The 15390-nt window shown below is 33.0% G+C and overlaps 1 protein-coding gene across 3 annotated transcripts in view; it reads right to left on the bottom strand.

Annotated features, from left to right (window-relative positions):
* The window catches only part of Kcnt2 (potassium sodium-activated channel subfamily T member 2), a 360854-nt gene that overhangs the window by 166386 nt on the left and 179078 nt on the right, over nt 1-15390 (bottom strand). For all 3 annotated transcript variants that reach the window (XM_027948819.2, XM_027948820.2, XM_027948821.2), the window contains exons 10-12: nt 14271-14435; nt 12431-12567; nt 9679-9742 (exon numbers count right to left, since the gene is read on the bottom strand). In XM_027948819.2, the coding sequence (XP_027804620.1) occupies nt 9679-9742; nt 12431-12567; nt 14271-14435 (366 nt within the window). The remainder of the gene's footprint in view (nt 1-9678; nt 9743-12430; nt 12568-14270; nt 14436-15390) is intronic.

The following is a 15390-nucleotide window of genomic DNA, read 5'->3' as shown; positions in this document are numbered from 1 at the left end:
TCATTATGTAATAGTCTATATACTTATTTAATTCAGATTTTGGTTCTCACTTCTACAAATAGACAAATTCCATGAAAACAGTAAACTTTACTGTCAAGTTCAGAACTGAATATTCAGCTGGTATGTTAGTATTTGGGCCATAGAATACTCAATCAATATATTTTGAAGAAATGATGGGATGAATATTTTAAAATGGGGAAAGTGTTGTATTGGGGTACTATTTTTTCCTGTTTAAAAGATTATGATTGAGTAATCTTTTAACATACCACATGCAACATGCAACAAATTATGTCAACTCACCTCATGAAAATTTGAAGCTGAATCACTAAGGCATGTAAACATTATGTGACAGTGTAAACAATAAATGAAGGCATGACAGAGATGTGTCAAATAGCAGATCTATAACTAGTTACCCATCCACCCCTAAAATGTAATGAAAGGTAACAGACACATGCAATGTACACCTGATATTGAAAATTAAAAAGGATGGTGAAGGAACAGAAGAAAGGAGGACTGAAAAGCAACCTCATGTATGTAGTCACACAGCTCTAAATATTTGTTGGTTTCAACATTTAGAATCAATTAATAGATAATATGGGAAAAATAATTTATCCAATTTTTTCAACATTCTAAATGTTGAAATATAATTTATTCTAAATGTTGAAGAATAATTTATCCACTTTTTTCAACATTCTAAAAATTAACCATTTGTTGGTTTCAACATTTAGAATTATCAATAGATAATATAGGAAGAATAATTTATCCACTTTTTCCATTTAAAGAAAAAATTTAAATGGTATCTAAAAATGTCAAAATGTATGTAAAAAAGACCAAAATTGGGAAATAGAACACTGGCAGTGAAAATTGAAGGAAAGAAGTGGGAAACAAATGCCATTTTTCTTATAAGACAGACATACAAATGTATTATTAATAATTTAGGGGAAACAAAGTCAACATATTCTTTTAAGGGATAGACTGGGGATAAGAAGGAGTAGAACAAAAGCAGATGCCTAGAATCCTAACTATAAGTTATTCTGATTATAATTTCTAAACAGTGGCATGACATTTATTTGCAAATGTAAGTAGAATGCCATTTGAACAGGAAGCTCTTATCTCTATGGGGAGTAATTTATTGTAAAGTAAGGGGTTTTGGAGCTGGACTGAACTGGGCAGAATCCAGTTTTTGCCTCTCTGGGGAATCTAATTAACACCTCTGAGCTTTAGTTCTCTCATCTATGAAACAATTGTATGAAATGTCTTAATGGGCACAAAATGCCTGACCATATGAAAGCTACCCAATAAATGTCAAACCTGTTTCATTCCTTTTTCCATTTTTTATTAAATAGACTTGAAAATTTGTTCTAAATTATGCATACTAATGGTAAGAATGTTGACTAAAACTCCAACCCTATAAAAGCATGTAAGATTTGTAGAAAAATAGTATTAAGTTTCAAATATTTAAGTGTTATGTGAAGGAGATGTATACATTTTCTTTAAAAAGTATATATCATGTACTTCATTGTTTTAATAACATTAATCCAGAATAATCAGAAATCATTTTGATATGAGTGAAACTATACTCAATGAGGTTTTTTTTTAAATAATTTTGGTCATTCAATATAAAGAGAAAAAAATGACTAAGGTAGTTGCTCTGGAACTCCCAAATTCCCGATTACCTACTGATTTTCCTATGAACAATGCAAAAATTTTATATAGACATAGTTTTCTCATGAAATGTAGTCCATTCCAAAGGCCAGTCCTTTGTAATCCCCATTAATTTTCATTTAGTTGTTATTCAGAACTCCCCCTTCCTCAAATCAGGAAAATGTGCACAATCAATTCTACAGTTCCAAGGAGTGCTCTTCCTGGTTAAACCATTTTATTAAAGTAACAAAAGAATTCAGTCATTTAATTTTTCACACTAAGAAATAACAACAGAAAGTGTCCTTTTCCAAAATAATATACCATTGACATATTTAAAATGTCATACTATGCCAAAGAGAATAATATTAAAAAATCAGAATGATTTATAACCACATTTAGGAAAAGTCCTTTACAATTTTACCTAATATTAAGCCAGGTGTGGTGGCACATGCCTGTAATCCCAGCGAATTAGGAGGCTGAGGGGGAAGGATTGCCAAATTCCAGGTCAGCCCAGCAATTTTTGGAGACCCTAAGCATCAGTGAGACCCTGTCTCAAAATAAAAATACTAATAACAATAGAAAGGTCTTGAGATGTGGCTGAGTGGTCAAATACCCCAGGTTCAATACCCAGACCAAAATAATAATAATAATAAATTCTAATATCAAAAATTGAACTATACAGATTTTTAAAATGCATTTTCTTGTATATTACAGATTATACTAATTCACACACTGGAAGCCTGTGAAAATTATGGTGACACTGATTTGATCACAGTAAAAGTAAAAAGTTCATTTCCTAAATTAAAAATATAAGATTTACTGCATATGAAATGACTAAGTTGTAACAAGACTGGATAGTCACAAAGGACAAAATTTTTTCATCTACTTTTTTCCCAAACAGAACAATTTAAATAATAAGAAAAGAAAAATATTTTGTACTAAGCCCTTGGAAAAAACAAACAAACAAAAAAACTGTTCTAGATATTTTCTAAACTGCGGAAAAGATGTGTTTGTTTATTTTTGAGGAGTCAAAAAGTAGTGATTCTACTGCTCCTGAATAGATTTAAGCCAAATGCTGGAGAAGGAGGAAGAGGGTTGTGAATTTTGGAGTTGTTTAACCAACCTCAATGTAGGAAAAATGTAGTATTGCTTACATCAGCAATTAGTCAACTCTTTCCTAAGAAATAAAATGTAACATTTTCATTACCAAGCAATATGATGTTCTCTACGTTAACATTGTTTGCTATTTAACATAATGCATAATTTGCCTAGATTTTATTATTTCTATGTAAGTCAAATATTTTGGATTCCTGTGCCCACCACCTACATGTAAAAATGATTTTAAAAAGAGATGACTAAAGCCAATTGTTGCATACAGATGTGAGAAATCTAGGAAGAGTCAGTCATCCTTTTTATAACAAGTCCCTGAAAATTTGTCTTTCAAAGGGCAGAAGACACTTCCTTGAAATCCTTAAACCAAGTGTAAAACATCTGAGAGACTCTCCAGTTGGCCAAAGAGATTGAGATGTAGATTCAGAGCCTCATGTGGATATGATTCTTCCTTATCTTACTATCAAAACTTAAAACTCCATTCATTTCTAGGACCTAGTGATACTCTCTTCATAGACCTTATTCAAGATGCCCCAGCAGTGACATTAACTTCTCTGTTGGATTTCTAAGAATTGAGTTGCTCTCCCAAAATCTACTAACCCCTGGCTATTTTGCTGAACCTTCCACAGCTATATCACACTACCGCTTTCACTGAACTGTTGTTAGAAACTACCAAGCTGTTGAATTTTGAATTATACCTGTTTTCTTAGATTTCCCTTGGTATGTCTTGTATCTTCTCCTAAATCACATGTGTGAATAAGACAGCATAATTTCATCAGGTTTGGGGATGAAAATGGAATTTTAAAATATATAAATATATAAAATATATATAATTCAATTGCAAATATGCCCATTCTTTTATTGTCCTCCAAAGGGTTACATAAAGTTGACACGTAGAGGAATCTATTTGCTTCCTCATAAAAAGTCTCATTTTTTACCATAGTGACGTTTTTCCTAGATAAAATTATATTCCAAATTCTACATAATTAAAACTATTATGAAAATTGTGTATACATAGGGCAAAAAGTCAAATTTACTAATTTAAAAAAATACAATAGCAAATCCCTCTTGCTGTCATATCACAAGAATATGCCATATTTCCACTCCACAGAGGTAATCACTTTAAATCCCTAATTCTAATTATTCTCTTATTGCCTCCATATCTAAATATGACTCTTACTATTTCATGATTTTTTTCAATTGTAAATATCTACTTGCTTTGAGTCAGAGAAGAACATATTTTCTTGTACCCACCCTCACCCCATCCTCAATCATAATTTCCGACCTCCTTTGAATGGAGTTCAAAAATAATTCTGATAAGATCAATACTCAGCATTCCATTATATGATTGTTATTTATAATAAAGCATAGCGGGCACTATTTTTTTCCAAATATTGAGTTATTAGTCTTTCTCTAGATGCAATTCTCTACTTTGGCATTTCTTTAATTCTCTAATTATTCATTATAGTTGTAAATATGGATCAGCCTATTCAGGCTGTCATAACAAAATACCACAGGCAGAATGGCTTATACAACAAAAATTAATTTTTTCACAGTTTTCCAGCTTGAAGTCCAAGAGCAAGGTAATGACAAGGCAGGGCAGGTTTCCTCTGAGGCCTCTGGCCTTGGCTTACAGATCCCTGCCTCCTTACTGCTTCTTCATAGGCCTGCACACCAGTGTCTCTCTGTGTATCCATATTTCCTTTTGCTATAAGGATATAAGTCACTGGATTAGGACCAGTCCTACTGGCCTCATTTTAACTTCATTACATATTTAAAAGTCCTGTATCCAAATACAGTCCAATCCTGAAGTTCTTAAAGTTAGGGCTTCAACATGTAAATTTTAAGGGGGCAAAATTCATTGAGAAACATTTGGCCAGAAATGGAAATCTCTTCTCAACATAGGCAACTACACCAGGTAACACGAATTTCATGGGTTTTTTTATTAATTAAAAAAATAACAGTGTAATGCATTACAATTCTTATTACACATATGTACCACAATTTTTCATATCTCTGTTTGCATATAAAGTATTTTGAAACCCAATTCGTGTCTTCATACATGTACTTTGGATAATGATGTCTATCACATTTCACCATCCTTGCTAATTCCCTGCCCCCTCCCTTTCCCTCCCACCACTCTTTCCTATATAGAATTCATCTATTCCTCCCATGCTCCCCCTCTCCACCATATCGAAGTTTCTGGGATACTAAGAAAGCAATACTAAGAGGAAAATTTATTGCATGGAGTTCATTCCTTAAAAAAAGAAAAAGTCAACAAATAAAGGACCTCACACTACATCTCAAAGCCCTAGAAAAAGAAGAACAAATCAGCAGCAAAAGCAGTAGACGGCAAGAAATAACTAAAATAGAGCTGAAATCAATGAAATCGGAATAAAAGAAACAAATGAGGGCTGGGGATGTGGCTCAAGCGGTAGTGTGCTCGCCTGGCATGCATGCGGCCCAGGTTCGATCCTCAGCACCACATACAAAGAAACAAATGAAAAAAATGGCAAAACAAAAAGTTGTTTTTTTGAAAAAAATAAATAAAAATCGACAGACCCTTAGCTACGCTAACGAAGAGAAGGAGAGAAAAAACTCTAATTACCAGCATATGTGATAAAAAAAGGTAATATCACAACAGATACTACAGAAATACAGAGGATAATTAGAAATTATTTTGAAGTCTTATACTCCAATAAAATAGAAGACACTGAAGCCATTGACAAATTTCTTAAGTCATACAAACGATTTGCCCAGATTGAATCAGGAAGATATACTCAATTTAAACAGACCAATATCAAGTGATGAAATAGAAGATGCCATCAGAAGCCTACCCACCAAGAAAAGCCCAGGTCCAGATGGCTACCCAGTCTAGTTCCACAAGACCTTTAAAGAAGAACTAATACCAGTACTCTTCAATTTATTTCAGGAAATAGAAAAAGAGGCAGCACTTCCAAACTCATTCTATGAGGCCAATATCACCCTGATCCCCAAACCAGGCAAAGATACATCAAAGAAAGAAAACCTCAGACCAACATCTCCAATGAACATAGATGCAAAAATTCTCAATAAAATTCTGCAAATCGAATACAAAAACATACAAAAAAGATTGTGCACCAAGTGGGATTCATCCCAGGGATGCAAGGTTGGTTCAACATAAGGAAATCAATAAATGTAATTCATCATATAAATAGACTTAAAGATAAGAATCATATGATCATCTCAATAGATGCAGAAAAAGCATTTGACAAAATACGGCACCCCTTTATGTTCAAATCACTGGAAAAACTAGGGATAACAGGAACATGTCTCAACATCGTAAAGGCTATCTACGAATTTCATGTTTTTCTCAGAGGAATTCCTCCATTCTCTATTGTGGTCAGGGCCTGCTGCTCAGTTTGCTGGTTTACAATCTTGTGTCAACACACCCATAGAAATTTCTACTCTCCTTCCTCTGGGGGCTAACCTGAGTCATCTTCTTCCTTGCTCACATCTTGATTTTAGTAAAAAAAAAAAACATTTTGTAGCAAATTCCCATGAGTTGTACATCTCCTGTAATCTTTAATATTTACAATACCTTTCTTTCAAACGTTTTACTTGACTAAAATTTTGCCAAGATATGGAGTACTAAGTTGAAAATTATTTTTCTTCTGAATATTGACAGCATTTTCCTTTTGCCTCCTGGCTTCTAGTATTACCATCAAGAAGTCTGAAGACACACATATTCTCCATCCTGAACTTTAAATGTTTTTTTTTCTTTTTTTCTTATTATCTGTGCTCTCATTTTAGTTCTACCTTTAATGGTCTTTCTCTTATCTCATTCTCTCTAATCCACTTAGGTTTTTCCTATTAATTGTCCTATAACAAGTGGACTTTTTGAATTTGACAATTTGATTTTGGAGAATTTGATTGGATTATATTTTCGATAATGTTGTTCACTATTATTTCTAGGTTCCCTTTCTTTAATTCTGACTATGTATATATTGTTTTTTCTGCTTAATCTTCTAATTTTCTCACATTTTGACCCTTTTTTCTGTTATTAAGTATTATTATTCATTTTACTATTTTGCAATCTTCCAAGGCCCTGAGGTTTAACTTCTAGGCCTTTTATTGAATTTTCTATTTGTTACTCTATATTAGGCTGGCTCCCCAAATGTTTCTTTCTTTTGTTTTGACTAGTTTTGGTTTACAGCATATACTATTCTTGTTTTATGTACGTACCAGATTCTTATATTACTATGAAGATATGTATTATGTGACATCTTCCAAATATATATTTTAAAACTGATACCTTTGCCCAGAATTATTTGGTGCTGTTCACACTTCCTCTGATTTCTCTTTACTGCAAGCTTTTTGTTTGTTTATTCATTCATTTATTCTTTCTTTTTCTAGTTAGGAATTCTCTCAAGTGTCTGGTAATTCCTATTGTCTGAATGTATGTGGGAAAGAAGCTCTAGAAAGCTGCTCAAACTCAAGTGAATGCAGGGGTATTTTCATGAGGGTTTTACTCTAAGGTGATCATCTGTGATTCTACTCTGCAGAACTCTAGACATTATTTATGTTTTATATGTATACACAGAATTTTCACTGGACCATGTCCTCAGATAAACCTGTCACTGTTGTTCATGGAGATAGGAACCTGGCTGCAAGGATTCTGTAAGACATGGAAGGAGGAAGAAGCATGTGATATTCAGTAAGGCAACTGGCTCCTAATTTCCCTAATTTTAGCACATGCTGAGTGTCTCTGAAAGGAGAGTATCCTTAGAGCAAATTCTCTAAACAGTAAACTTCTTTTCCCAGGGCTAAGAAAGTAAACAGCAATAGATATATGGAAAAATTAAGGGAATCTGCTTTTCTCAGAGACTTTTAATTGTTATTGGTACATTTAGTCCTACTTATAACCTTACTTTCAGAGGCATCTGGTGCCTCTATCTCCTGAGACTTGAGGTTCCGTTGCAGAACGCAGCCTGCTTCTGATTTGTTTCCTCTTTCAACCTAAATTTCAACTTCCTTCTGGCTCAGCCAGTTGCCATTCTTCCACCTGCTTGCTAGTTTCCAAAAATTCTCGTGGGTTCTCTAACAGAGAACCAAACCGTCTGTTCTTATGGGTATCAATCATTTTATTCACTCCCTATCAACTTAGTAGAGTGTCAGGAGGAAATAGAATGCAATTGTTTAACTGAAAGCTCCCAAATCCACATTGTAAAGGGTACTCTAGAAGATATCATGTATTTATTTCCTAATGCTTAGACCTCCCTTGTGACCCAAAGGCATTAAAGATACTGAAAGACTGAATGTATTGTATACCTAAGTTACACCCGAAGGGAAAAAAATTACATAAGTCAAATAATTATAGAAACGCAAGATTATGTTCAGTTCAAACTCATTTTTTTCAGTGTATATGTTTGGAGTACCTACTATGCCAAACCAATTAAGAAACTACTGAAGTATTGCTTGAGTAAATTGAAGAGGATCTGGTCTGAATATCCTAGTAAATGAGGAAAAGGAGGAGAGTAATGATTTTTTTAAATACATATTTTAAATAAACTATTTTGCAAGTTTTCCAATTATTTGTTTGGTCTCTGCCCAACTACTAGTTTTCTGGGGCTGCTATAACAAAGCATCAAAAACTGGATGGCTTAAACAACAAAATTTAGAAGTCTGAAATCAAGGCATTGGCAGAGTTGGTTTCTTCTGAAAGCTGTCAGGGAACGATCTGTTCCAGGCCTCTCTCTTAAGCTCATAGCTTGCTGCTTTCATGTCAGTTTGGAACTGTTGTACATACATGTCTGTCTCAATTTTTTTTTCTATTTTGATATGACATCAGTCTTTGCAGATTAAGGCTTGCCCTAATGGCTTCATTAAAACTGGATTGCCTCTGAACATATTTAGTACCAACGTTCACATCTGAGGTACTAAGAGTTAGGACTTCAACATAAGAGATTTGTGGGAACACCATTCAAATCACAGCAGCTTTCTTCAAATGAAGGTTGAGAAAATTGGTTAGGAATTATAAGAATGAGTAAGAACTTTAGGAAAATTGAAGGAAGGCTACCTTAGAGCCTGCCACATTCAAGATTTAGAGTCCTAAATTAGTGCAACAGAGTATGCCTAATCGATGCTCCAGAAATCGTCAAAATATGTGCTTGAAGACCTCGGCTTATTTTGCCTTTCTCCCAGTCACTCCAGAGGTAATTCAGCACTCTCATTTGTCCATGAACCACAAATACAGCTAGAGATGGGATTATTGGTTTAAAAAATATAATTGGTACCAGTACTCAGTCAACATGAATAGTGCACTTTTAAAAAATAATAAAATTACAATACATTTTAAAATAATAGAAGTAAAACTTTAATACCTTATTTTATTTCATTATAAGTTTATAGAACTTTGACCTAAAAAATACACCACAAAGACCCTATAAATCAAATATTACCAAACCGAATTTTATCAAACTCACCTGGGGGTCTTTTAAAAATATAGAGATTTCTGATTCCCACCAGTGATACTCTGAATAAAATTTTCATGAATGTATATTTTTTAGAAACCCTACAACTGATTCTAATGCAGACTGCCTGATCCATCTGCTTTGTTTTAGTGTTGATGAAATTGAGGCCACTTTAACAAAATTACATATTGTAGGATATATTTAACAACAACAAAAAAAAAGGTCTAGTTCTGTTTTTATTTCCATCAACAGAAAACTCAGAGGATTAGTATGAACTACTTGATTATAACTTTTTATTGATACAACAATGCAACTTTTCTTATATTAAGGCAAAGATAGCTAAGCAATCATTGCTTCTCTTTAGTAAAATTTAAGGTCAATATTTATTATTGGAAGATTTATAAAAATCAAACAAAAATCTAATATGAAAAGCACAACTTACGAAAGTAGAAAGTAGATATTAGAAACTTACAGATGATGTCCTATCTACTTCACAACGGCTGCTCAGAATAAAACAGGCCTCGGCATCATCCATCCTAAATACAGACAAAAAAGCAAAATAATTACACACTGAAATATTACTTGGAGAATAGAATTTCAACGCTTGGTCCATATAGTACATGTAGACTATGTGCATCCTTAAGCTTAAGCAAAAGTTGAATTTCTAGCAAATCATGACTATATTTGGCTGAATAAAAAAAAAAAAAATTGTTGGATTATCTATATAACTCAGTAGTTTATGACACAAGTACAGATATTCAAACTTTATTTTCTTTTATGATTATATATTTTTATAAAGATTTTGCATAAATTAAGGGATGGTATTGAACCTCATTTCATGACCAATTATATTTCAACTGCAATGTCAGTTAAACTAAGAGGGTGGGAACAGAGCTCATCTGCATTTATAAATCAAACTCCAGTGTTTATTTCTATTTCCCTGAGATAATGCATTGTTGTGTTCCAAACCTCTTCCCCTCATGCTAGGGCTTTATAGTTCTTAAATTTAGTGATGCAGCAATATGCTCGAGTGCTTGATACATGATGTTTTAAAGCATAAGATGTATATTTTCAAAATTAGGGATGATTTATCTTTCTGGTACACTATGATAAAATAAACCTTTTCCCTAAAAAAAAACAAAATTTTTTTCGATGGACAGCAAAGATAAAAAAGTTCATGAAATTAATTCAAACCAAACAGTTCTGAATAAATGTTGAGCCATGATTACTGAGGTAACATTTTCTAAACATCATTTTCAACAAAGCAATTCAAAACTCATGCAACTGACCTTTGAAACTTGTTTGGAGAATCCTATTCCTTGCTCCTTGCAGGGGGAATTGTGTTGAAGAACGTGTTAGTTAACATTACATCCCACATCTTTTATATGAAATTAGGAATAGAAATGAACACAAAAATGGAAACTGTCACCCTACGTCTTTGTCAACCCATCCTTTTTTGAGTTTTATCAGCTGGCTCCCTCTCATCCCTTCATCCCCTTTCTTTTGGGGGGATTCCAGTAAAGGACTGTTTCCTGTAAGTGTGATTGCTTTTTCTGAGAAACCATTTTCAAATTTTTAATCAGACATTGATTATGTTAATCCTAAACAGTATCTAGCTTAGATCTAAACAGTTCAGATTACTTTCTGAGACCAAAAAAAAAAAAAAATCTTTCATTTATCACACAAATTAATAACGAACATTCTACAGACATTATGTATGCTTATTGGGTGCAGAACTTAAATCATACAATAAATTAAGCATTCTGTTTATCTACACAAATGAATATGAACATACAGATTATATTACTGTCTAAGCAACAATTCCTCTAGAGCACCCAAATAATGATGAACAGAACCCATGGCAAACACCTAAATTCAGGGATTGCTTGATGTGCTTGGAACATCTATGATTCAAAAAACTCTCTTACATAAAACAACACATTTCATCCACCATAGTACTAATAAACTCTCAGAAACACTTATTTACCAGTTTTACTTTTCATTATATCCTGGTAGTTTCTAGTGTGACCTCATGCTTTAGAAAGTGAGTCATTAAAACAAACCTCAGTTTAACTTTGCCATTTATGAATCAAAAGTAATGTCAGAGTACTTAATTGCTAGGTATGTAGTCACCACTTGAATGATTAAGCAACAAAAAAGAGCTTTTGACTTTTCCTCTATTCTTTTTATTATCAGACCATGCGCTTGTTCATGCTCTCTCTTTCTTTCTCTACACACACACACACACACACACACACACACGCCTTTCAGGGGGCAAAAAAAAAGCTTATGCTCTAATATTCATGAGACTTTTAAATCTTAAGTAGCACATAGGTCAACTCAGGATGAACATGAAGACATGTTTAAAACATTTCAAGCATCAGGAAACATCTAGCAAAACTAAGGCTTTCTTTTCACTTCTGAAACTAAGGACCTAGTATTGATGAAGCCCTAATTTCCAGAGGCCCATGGTCTGCCCACTCTTGCTTCACTCTGCTCATGTGGCAGAACCTCCAGGCCCTAGATTATATCACCTAAAGCTAAATTGGCTGGGACATGTACAACAGGAAGAGGACAGTTCAGAAAGACCTCTAACCCTCTAGATTCCTTCAGCCTCCAGGGATTCTTCTGTCCCTGATCCCAGAAAACACAAGTGCTTTCTGCCTAATATATTTTTGTAAACTCTTTAAAATTTAAAACTTGACTCATTACTTTTTTGTTTGTTTTGTTTTGGTGCTAGGGATTGAACCCAGGGCCTTCTGCATGCAAGGCAAGAACTCTTCCAACTGAGCTATATCCCTAGCCCTTGACTCATTACTTTGATATCTCAAATAATGCTTAGTCCAAGATTTCTATTTTCAGAATCAAAACAATATACAGGGACTCTGAGACTACTGTAACAGTGAGTCAGGATACATTCGCCCACCTCTGACAGCTTGGAGAATTATACCATGCCACACTTCTCATTGCAACTTGTGGACACAGTCTGCTGAACATCTTTCCCTAAGGTAAGGCTGGGAAAGAGGAGCAAATAAACCAATTTTATATTTTTAACATTTTAATTGGACTCAATAGAAATTAGCAGAACTAAGGCTAATTTCTATTTTCAAACATCCTTAACACATTTTGTAACATTGAAAATTGCTGAGATTTGGAAGATAAAAAGGATATTAAAGCACTCAAAACCACAAGCTGCAAGATGGAAAACAGATAAGGATACCTACTTTGCTCTCAGCAGATCCTGATCTTTAAGAGCGGAACCCTGAAGGTAGATAACTCTTTGAGACCACATTGGAATCTGTAATACCCTTCGAACTTGCACATCCATTTCAGTAGGACACAAAATCACCACATAATAATCCTATTCAAAACAAATTGGGAAATGGGGAAAAAAACAAGAATGCTTTATGTTGTCTTACTTAGGTAATTAAAATATTTGAATATTTTGAAATACAATAAAATTGAAATGATCTCCTGCTTATAGAGGTTTATATATAAACTTTAGCATAAATTAAATAAATTACGTTTAATAACATTATACTATAATAAACACAACTGAGACAAACAGAATTTCATAAATCATTCCTCTTTACCTATTACAATCATATTAGTACCACAAATGGAAGTGATTATACACCATATACTCCAAACCCTCTTTTAGCCTATGAAGTATTAGTTGTAACTATAGAATGATTCCAACATACATACTTTGAATGGCACATAGAAGTGTTTAAGAACCAATTTCTCCTTCAAGTTATTACTTTTTAAAACAAAACTGTGATAATTATTATCATTTGGTAATATTTTTATGGACAATAATTTACAATAATTTTTGATGAATGAGTAATTCATAAAAACATTGAAAATACTGACAAAGTAAGTGAAAGAACTTGGGTTAAAAAAAATTTCAAAATATATGGTCCCTTGGAGAAAATACTAAATTATTCAAAGAGATAATATGGTTTAAAACAAAAGGATCTGTATGACTTAAAATTCTTTGGTGAACATTCACTATTTTATTGCTCTAAAATATGCCTGGTGGAAGTTTTGGAGTTTTAAGAATTCTCTATATTGATACTAGATAAAACTCATGATTATAGGATCAAAATTTTCCACAAAAGAGATTTTCCTTATTAGTTATAATAGCAAACTAGATATTATAATAAGAAAAATTTTAAATCCAAAATACGAATGAAAATTTCTCTAAACCACCATTTAATTGATGAAAACAGAAGATTTTTATATGATATAGTTATCAGTTTTAAAGTAAGTTTTTTAAATGTAAAAATATAGTATTTAAAAGCTCTAAAAAATATTCACAAATCTATGCTTTTCCTTTTAATAAAGGAAGAATGAACAAACATACTCAGCAATGTCTCCATTACCGGAACTATTTAACCCCATGACAATGATATATTGAGGAAGGACCAACAAATCTACATTGACCATGTATCCTGAAAAGTAGAAATATCCAAGGATTTCATCTGCTTAGGCAAATTAAGAAACTCTTCTGAATTCGTGTTCTCGATTCATCTAGTTACTGTACAATTTTGGGTCATTTACTGCTACTATAAATAGTACCTAGTTATACTCCAGGAAACAAACCAACAAAAATAAATAAATGAATAAAGAGGAACTTCCAGACTTCCACATTTCTAGCAGCAAAACTTCATGAAATTCTGTAGCATTCAAGTGAACAGATGATATTGAAATGGTTCCTTCATTGTTTTATTATACTTTATGTTTAAAATTCACTGTTTCATAAAAATGTCATTTATGTTTTATCCAAGGGAGAAAAAGCAACCATTTAATTCAAAGAAAATCTTGCTTTCTGAATTAACATAATTCCATCTGTCTTTTAGTGTAGATACAGAAAGAATCTGAAAATGCTGTTTATTCCTCCAGCATTTTTTCTATGTTCTTGGCTATATTTGTAGTTCTTCATTTGCTCTCTATACCTTTGGTTGTATAAATTAAAAACCTCCAAATGCAGGCTGCACTGTGAGTTAACTGAATTTGATAATATATTAATAGGTATGATCCAGTATCATGCATTAAATGTACCTGTAGTCTTGGATGAGCATAGAATTCATTTAAAAAATCCATAAGTAAATCAATCTTCAGTGAGCTGACGCACAGAACAACATGCTTTTCAGTCTGAGCTCTATGTCGACTATAATTGCCACCTGACTTTTGTCTCTCCATCCACAAATAGGCCAGCTGTTCGAACTGTAATATATTTTCGAAATGTGAATGAATAACATCATACATGAAAATACAAAAGAAAATCAATCTAGTATATGCATCATTTATTAGGTACAGTCAATTTCTTAGGTGAAGTCATTGAGATTCTAAGTATTCTCTTCAACAACAGATTTGTCATATGATTTCTTCAGAGATTATAAGTGTCTGCCATGAGTTTCAGGTATCTAAGGAAATAAATTACCACAATTGTGTTACTATATCACATCAGGCCACTAAAAGGCTTATGCCTCTATTTATATACAGAATAATGTGATAAGTTATGCCATATGCTGAGCGAAATTGTCAGCATCCCTCCACATTCTCCTGTCAGGTTCTACCCACATGTCATGCAATGGGAAATTCCCTTATCAAGACACAAAAGCCACACCACACCCTCATCAGTATCTGGAGGAAGTGGAGCGAGCAAGGGAAGAGTATAAGGAAACAAGACATAGAAGGTAATTTTTGTGGCTGCAAAGGATGTATTTAGATACACTCATTGCCAAAATTGTGTAATGAACATGCAAGTTTAATTTACACTTCATCATATCTCTGTTCTGACATGCTCACTTAGGAGCACCCAGGGGTCATTACAAGAAAGAGTTGGCAATTACTTCTATTTATCTTAAGTCAAATTTTATATCCCTATCCTTTTGCAACCTACTATTCAGGTCCCAAAATGCTGTATACTAGTTGTAATACCATGTTCAAATTTTGGTTTAGTTGAACATAAATAATCAACTTCTAATCCATTGAAGTTTACGGCTTTTAGGTTTATTTTCAAGAGTTGAGAGAAATTGACCCTTCACAAATTTGTTTCTTTAGTCTATCATCCAATAATAGAATCATAGTGTCCCATAATTAATGTGATTTAACACTGTCTATATAAAGAAAAGCAACTCAAAAAATTAAAACAAGATGTGAGCTATCAATTGTGTCT

This window comes from Marmota flaviventris, chromosome 12 (genome assembly GCF_047511675.1).
Source record: "Marmota flaviventris isolate mMarFla1 chromosome 12, mMarFla1.hap1, whole genome shotgun sequence".
NCBI classification, from domain to species: Eukaryota; Metazoa; Chordata; class Mammalia; order Rodentia; family Sciuridae; genus Marmota; species Marmota flaviventris.
Note: the sequence above shows the minus strand (reverse complement) of the source record. Positions and strands in the feature narration are given on the sequence as shown.